This window comes from Salvia splendens, chromosome 13 (genome assembly GCF_004379255.2).
Source record: "Salvia splendens isolate huo1 chromosome 13, SspV2, whole genome shotgun sequence".
In the NCBI taxonomy this organism is placed as follows: domain Eukaryota; kingdom Viridiplantae; phylum Streptophyta; class Magnoliopsida; order Lamiales; family Lamiaceae; genus Salvia; species Salvia splendens.
The window spans coordinates 15,723,534-15,730,932 of record NC_056044.1 but is presented as its reverse complement, the minus strand read 5'-3'; the positions used below and the strand labels follow the sequence as shown (position 1 = coordinate 15,730,932).

General features: G+C 43.6%; 1 protein-coding gene across 2 annotated transcripts; it reads left to right on the top strand.

The window, feature by feature from the left end:
* The first annotated feature begins 4,189 nt into the window (after positions 1 to 4,189).
* LOC121759984 (N-acylphosphatidylethanolamine synthase-like) lies at positions 4,190 to 7,130 on the top strand. Of its 2 annotated transcripts, none has more exons than XM_042155580.1 (5): positions 4,190 to 4,491; positions 4,663 to 4,790; positions 5,145 to 5,230; positions 5,997 to 6,134; positions 6,594 to 6,746. In XM_042155580.1, exons 1-5 carry the CDS (start codon positions 4,295 to 4,297, stop codon positions 6,612 to 6,614), a joined length of 570 nt encoding a protein of 189 aa, XP_042011514.1. In that variant the 5' UTR covers positions 4,190 to 4,294; the 3' UTR covers positions 6,615 to 6,746. The 2 variants fall into 2 exon arrangements, with proteins under 2 accessions (XP_042011514.1, XP_042011513.1); XM_042155579.1 differs by having other exon boundaries at positions 4,191 to 4,491; positions 6,604 to 7,130.
* The last annotated feature ends 269 nt before the right edge of the window (positions 7,131 to 7,399 follow it).

Here is a 7,399-nt window from a genome sequence, read left to right as displayed (position 1 = left end):
TTAGTTAGGATCTCTATCCTGATCAGTAGGATATATCCTTGCTTGAACGACACCTACGCACCTAGGTCCTTTCACCCCACATTCCACTAACTCATTCTCACTCACATTTTATTATAAAACTAATACTTTAAAAGTAGGACCCACCACCTACTAACTTTTCAACCCACTTTTCATTACATTTCTTAAAACCCGTGCCCGGTCAAATTGTGACAATATTTAAGGGACAAATGGAGTATTAAGTGGGAGAATTAAATAAGAGAGAAAAAATAGAGATAAAAGTGTTTAGGGCATTCACAATAAGGGCCTTAAATCCGGAGCTCATCTCAGAGCCTATCTTCATTTCCTCATGCCAGGTCAACAGCTCATCTCAGAGACTATCTCCCTGCAATGACAGCCCATCTCATTTCCACATCAGCACTATTTTTATATATTTCACTTTTAATTGTTGGTGTAAATTAAAGACAACGTAATAAAAAAACAAATTTCATTAATAAAAAAATAAAACATCCTACATTAAAAAAATCGAGATAAAGATAGATAACAACATAGACAACAACGGCAACATACATCAAACAAACTCGGGTTCCGGCTCGTCCTCCTCGACAAGACTCGTCTTTCTCTTCATCCTTTAGATGATGTTCCAGATAGACTTCTTCACAGATCGATGCTTGGCTTCCATGTGCATGCCGTAGAGGCCCACCATCGATTGTGCGTAGGCAGCATTGCCCAATGCACTGTCGTCTTGGACCGGTGCAGATTGGGCATTGGTCCCGCTGGACTCTGCCTTCCTCTTCCCCTTCTCTTTCGCCTTTGCTGATTTCCCGCCGATTGGGCGCCGGGGACTAGGCTCACTAGGCGTTTGGTCATCTAACAAGTCGATAGGGCCCAGTCCGCCGCTGCTGTAGCTCCCGGAGACCGTCAGGTACGTCCTCACCTATCTTGTCTGCAATGCCTCCGAGTTTTGAATTTGGGGAAATCCTTCAATTGCTGATATGTGTCCCAATACTTGAACCCCACTTTCTCCTTCTTCTTTCCCTTCGCCACCTTCACTTTCATCCTAGGAGGAGATGGCTCCATGTCGGACACCTCGTACTCGTCGGTGCCGAAGTTCAGGTCTTTCACCGGAACTTGGGTTTCTAGGTAAACAGTGGATTCATCAGTCCCGGAGGTACCAAACACGCTTGGGCACATCGTTGGGCAGTAGACATCGTCATCGGAACTCGATGTGTTCATCGGTCTACCAGCACTAGCACTAACATAGCCACTGTGGGGGAAGGCGGCATATAGGGGGGCTGTTGAAAAAAGGGAGACCTCCTTGGCACAGAATCTGGTTTTGCCCCATCCCAAACTGGGAGAATTGGTTTCCCACCCAGAACATTCCGCAGGAAATTGGCCGCTCCCATTAAATTATTCCCGCAAAAATGACCTCCTTGTCCGACAAACTGGTACCCATCGCTGGAATTAGTGGACTCATCGGAATTCATTTTGCTAGTGTGAATTGATGGGGAATGAGGTATATATAGTGGGTAGATGGGATGAATAAATTACAAAAAAAAAGATATTGGCCCGAGCCCCCGCAATGGAGGCCCATCGCTGGGCCGATGAGAGCAGATATGCGCATCGGCGCGAGGGCAGAGGCGTTGGGGATGGGAGATCAGCCCCTTCCCACAATGGGAGCCGATCAACGCCCATAGAGTGGCTGATCGCTCGGCAATGGCGATCGGCCACCATTGTGATTACTCTCATCATGTTAATTGGGACTAGGGCTGGGAAAATATACTGAAATATCGCATTTACCGTACCGAAAAAATACCGAAATTTGGGTATACCGTACTTTTCGGTACGGTATCATACCGTACCGAAAGTTTTAGGTACGGTAAAGGTATGCATTTTGTACATACCGCGTTATACCGCATCATACCGCAATTGCGGTATATACCGTATTTGCGGTATATACCGCAATTGCGGTATATACTGGAAATCACGGTATACCGTGTTATACCGCATATTACGGTATACCAAAATCACGGTACGGTATACCGACAAAAGCGGTACGGTAACGATATCTAAATTTTGGTATACCGATTACAAAAGCGGTACGGTAAAGGTATGGTTTTTGGTCATACTGCACGGTACGGTACGGTATGCGGTATGGCCATTTCGGCGCGGTATACCGTACCGTTCCAACCCTAATTGGGACTAACTAAAAGAAAAGTGGGTCATATTCAGTTTTACAAACAAAACATTTAAAATACTGGAGGTTTAGGGCACCCGCAATGGGGCGCCCGATGGCACGGCCAATGGTGTCCATCGTCCTCGTGCCCGGACGATGCCCACATTGTGGGTGACCGCCATCGTCTGCGCCCTACGCCCGCGCCCGATGCATCCTCCGCGTCCTACGTCGCGGACGATGGCCTATCGTCCGCGCCATTGTGGGCTCGGCGGAGGATAGGCCATCGTCCGCGACGTAGGGCGCCTCATTGCGGGATTGGCGGACGATGGTCGCGGACGATGGCACGCGTTTTTTATGGTTATTTAATCATCGTTTCTCATTCACTTGTTCGTACGAACATCTCACCTCTCTCATTTCGCTCATCTCTCACATTTTTACCTCTCTCAAATACCAAAATGAACCACGACGATGACGCCACTAGTTCTAGCTCCTCGGAGTCGGGTAGTTCGACCTCGGCCACCTCGGAAGCCTTAGATGCAGCCGTTGAAGAGGTCATGGCGGAATGCATAGCCCAAATGCAGCGCGAGGAGGCTGCGGCGGCGGCGGAGCAGATCCACAAGCATATTCGACGTCAACTATTTTGCCGACTGCTTTCCGCCGTCGGTTTAGAATACCGCGTTACCTTTTTTTCAGCATTGTCCGGACGTTGTCATCACGTGATGAATACTTCAAATATCGGGAAGACGGCGTCGGCAGACCCGAACTTACACTGTTGCAAAAGTGCACGGCTGCACTCCGTCAGTTGGCCTACGGCACCACGATGGACATTTTCGACGAGTACCTCCACGTCGGGGGAGACAACAGGCCGGGAGTGCCTGAAGAGATTTTGTAGGGGAGTTGTGGAGGCCTATGGTGACACATATTTGCACAAGCCGACTGCCGCTGATTGCCAGGGCCTGATGAAGATGCACGAGACAGCGCACGGCTTTCCTGGGATGCTAGGGAGCATCGACTGTATGCACTGGCAGTGGAAGAATTGCCCGACGGCGTGGAGAGGCCAATTCACTAGTGGATACAAGGGCAACCACCCGACGATGATCCTCAAAGCCGTCGCTGACCATCGGCTCTGGATCTGGTATGCTTACTTCGGCGTAGCCGGGTCGAACAACGACATTAACGTCCTCAACTCATCCACCCTCTTCACCGAGCAATGCAATGGCAACGGCCCGGCCATCGAGCTCACTGCCAACAGGCGCCAATACCACATGAGGTACTACTCGGCCGATGACATATACCCACGGTGGCCTGTTTTTGTGAAGACGATCAGCTGCCCAATTGGAGAGAGTAGGGCTTTATTTGCGCAAAAGCAGGAGTCGCCGCGGAAGGATGTCGAGCGGGCATTTGGTGTGCTCCAAGCACGGTGGGCAATTGTGAAAGGGCCGGCTCGTATCTGCACATGTCATGTATGCGTGCATAATCATGCACAACATGATAGTCGAGCATGAGGGTGGGAGCATCACCGACTGGAACGATGATGACGGTGCATCTAGCTCGTCCAGCACGGCGACAGAGCCCCCCGCTAGAGGATTACCCCCCGGGCTTCAATGAGGTTCTAGCTAGACAGGCCTCAATGCGCAACCAACATGACCATGTTCAGCTCATGAACGACATGATTGCAGAAGTGTGGGCCCGTAACCGCCGTCGCTGAGTTTGCGTATTTTTTTAATTCGTATTGTAATGTATTAATTTTTATAAATGAAATGAAGTTTTTTCCCAATTTTTGTAGTTATTTAAATATTCAAATAAAATGAAAATGCATAGGGCGCGCCATAGGGCGCCACATTGCAGGTGGAGGTATGAGAATAAAATTGATGACGTGACGCCTCATATTGCTAATGGCCTTAGAAATCTCAACCAATATGGGGCGCCTCATTGCTAATGAATGGCCTTAAAGCGTCCACTATAACACGCCCGTGAATGGCCTTAGAGCGTCCACTATAACACGCCCGCGGCTATGGCCTTAGAAATCTCAACCAACGGATTAAACCCACAACTCTTTAGCTGTGGTTTTAGTTTGAGGTCGCATCAGAAATCGGAATTAACAAAACGGCAGCGGCGGGTATGGAGTGGGCGGCGAGAGGAGATCACCTCCGTGGAGTTCCTCGCAAAATGATTTTCATGGCGGTGGGAGCATTCGCCAAGGCTGTGGCCAATGTGCTAAACACCACCACCGTTTACAACGCCGAAACCCTCCTCCGCCTTGTCCGGCACCGCCCCCCTGGCGTCCCCCTTATCACTGTCAGCAATCACATGTCCACGTCAGTCATCCTCTCATGTAATTCACCGTCTTGATTTTATAGATATTGCAAAAATCGGATTTTGTATAAGTTAATTGGAGAATGGTGATTAATTAATAGGGAGTTTTCAATGAGCTCGGAAAATATTAATATTTTTCGTTTTTAGTCATTGCAATTTTGTTTGTGGTTCAGGTTGGATGACCCAGTATTGTGGGGATTCAAGGGTTTTCCTATAACGGATGTTGAGTTAGGGAGATGGGTACTTGCAGCTGAAGATATATGCTTCAAAAACCCACTCTATTCATATTGTTTTCGACTTGGTATGTTTTATTCCATTACTTAGTTGATATATGTTCTGCATAACTTCTTTAGTGTTGTATTCAATGGCCATATTCTTGAATATGTGATCTTGAAACACAAGAGAGTAGCCGTTTAAATCATCTAATGCGTTTATGTTAACTTTAGCCTTTGCAAAACCTCATCACTGGGATTAGAGTTACATTGTGGTCACTTGTTAATAAATAGTACTGGTGGTTTCTTGTGCTTGCTTGCTTGCTTGATCTGTGAGTAATGCTGCTAATAATTATTTAATACTGCTTGTTTGTGTATCTAGTTATAAACTACTTTTCTAAAATAACAGTTACTTGAAGTTACAATGAGTGTGGAATTAACAGGGAAATGTATTCCTATAAGAAGAGGTGGTGGAATCTATCAGGAGCACATGAATGAGGCACTTGATCGCTTGGCTGATGGAGCTTGGGTATTTTCCATCGTCTTACTTTTTTTTATATTTTGGAAGAATGTGGTGCGCTCGTGTGTTTCTTTTTAGCCCGTGTGTATATTTGGGAAAGGCATTCATTTCTTTCTCACATTACCTATTGGCTAATGAGTTAAAAACCAGTTATGTTTGTTAACTTCACGTCTTTTCCAAACGACCAAATTTTAAGTGACTGTGGAGTTTTTTCTTCAGTCAAACACCCATTCTTTGGTGTAAATAGCAATGCAAGATTATAGTATCAATTATCTTTTGTGGTTTCACATGTGTTGAGGATCTTACATTAGAAAATAGCTCATGTTTGGTCCGATTCTGCAACCCGATAACTATTTTAAGCCACTAAATTTATTGTAACCATCAATTTAAGACTCATTTGATATAATAAATGTTGATGCTCAATTATATGGTTTCTATTTGCAATTCCGTATCTGCTCAGGAAAAAAAATTTTAGGTACTAAATGTTTCATATGACCTTGGAACCCAATAACTATGACGGTATGTAGATAACTACCAGGGTAAACTACTATCAAAGCTTGTGATTTAGAGTAGACATTTCCTCATGCATTTTTTATGTTGTTTGGTGAATATAGAGATTAAGAAAACTGTCATCTGTAAACCAAAACAACTAATTATGATTGTGTTGTCAATACCATGACCCTGTGCTACAATTATAAAAATATATGTTTCTCATAAATAGAAAAAATGCAGTTGCTCAGAAGAATCTGTTTTTACTTTTATGCCAAATGAACAGTTGCATACATTTCCTGAAGGGAAAGTGTATCAAGAAGATGCACCTATACGGAGGTTGAAGTGGGGAACCGCCAGTCTCATTGTTCGTGCCCCCGTCACTCCAATAGTTTTGCCAATAGTTCATCATGGTTTTGAACAGGTATTCCTTCTGTCATCAATTTAATAGTATGATGTACCATAGAAGGTTTGCCAATTGTGATCTTGATTTTCTCGTGCTTGGTGATCTAGGCAGATTGAGTAATGATTTTTAATATATACAGAAGTCATGAGCAAGTTACCAACCTATACTATGTACTACAATTTTCCTGGACTGTTTGCAAAGATCACTTTGAGCTTATTTGGGTTTTGACACTATTGAGTCTTCTTCTCTCTATGAAGAAGTTTATTGAGCAAACTAAGGGCTCGGGTTAGGCCAATTACTGTGATTTCAAGTAAATTCTCAGAGTTGTCTATCAAGAATAATTTTGAGAAGAGTTTGGCAATACTTTAAAAGTTGATCACACTGTTACAGTTATATCTGTTGTTTATGGTAGTAGCTGTTCCAGAAATCTGCAATCACGATTCACTAGTTCCTTTATGAAGTAACCAACGAATGTAGCGTTTTGCAGGTTATGCCTGAGAATTATATGTTTGGCAGAAGGCCTCCTTTCCCTTTGTGCAACAAGGATGTTCGGATACATGTAGGCGAGCCACTTGTGTTTGATGTCCCGAAACTGAAGCAAGAGACGTCGAGGGATTTAACATTCTCTCACTCTGGATGGCCCAAGACCATGTGTGGATTGGATGAGGCTGCACAGAGATGGCTTTATACCAATATATCGGACCAAATACGACAGGTCTTGGAGAGCTTGCGTACATCATCTCTCAAACCCAACTGATTCACTCTTCACCAAAGAATCTTCATTTTCTGAACTTTTTTGTATTGTTGTTAGATATCGCTTTCCTTATTACACATGAACATCCAAATCCATTTTTGCTGTACTTGACTTTCTTCTCGTCTTTTTATTCTCATAGATTCTCAATTAGGACGGACCCAACCCCATAAATAACGGAGTTCTTTTTTTGGCCTCATTATTTTTTTTAAATTTTTTTTGTAATTTTTGCATTTCTCAATAGCCCATTAATGTTTTCTCTATCACTGTTGCGGGTTTGTTTTTGCGTGAAAACACGATAATGATAGCATTTCCATTTTTTTTGGGCATCGAAATTAAGGAAGGAGTGTTAGCGAAAAGAAAGTTGGAGATCTGTATAGTAGATAAATGTTGATAGAGAAAAAAAATAGAGATTAAAAAATATATATATTAGATATGTTGATTTTTATTATATAATAAAATGACATAATTGTTGTAGAATAATTATGAATTAAAAAAAGGATACATATTAGATATGTTGATTTTTATTATA

Excerpts from the sequence above, each read along its gene's own strand:
- LOC121759984 (XM_042155579.1), top strand. The coding sequence starts at position 4,295 with ATGGAGTGGGCGGCGAGAGGAGATCACCTCCGTGGAGTTCCTCGCAAA. Across the intron at positions 4,492-4,662 it reads GTCAGCAATCACATGTCCAC|GTTGGATGACCCAGTATTGT; the intron begins GTCAGTCATCCT and ends TTTGTGGTTCAG. Across the intron at positions 5,231-5,996 it reads GCTTGGCTGATGGAGCTTGG|TTGCATACATTTCCTGAAGG; the intron begins GTATTTTCCATC and ends CCAAATGAACAG.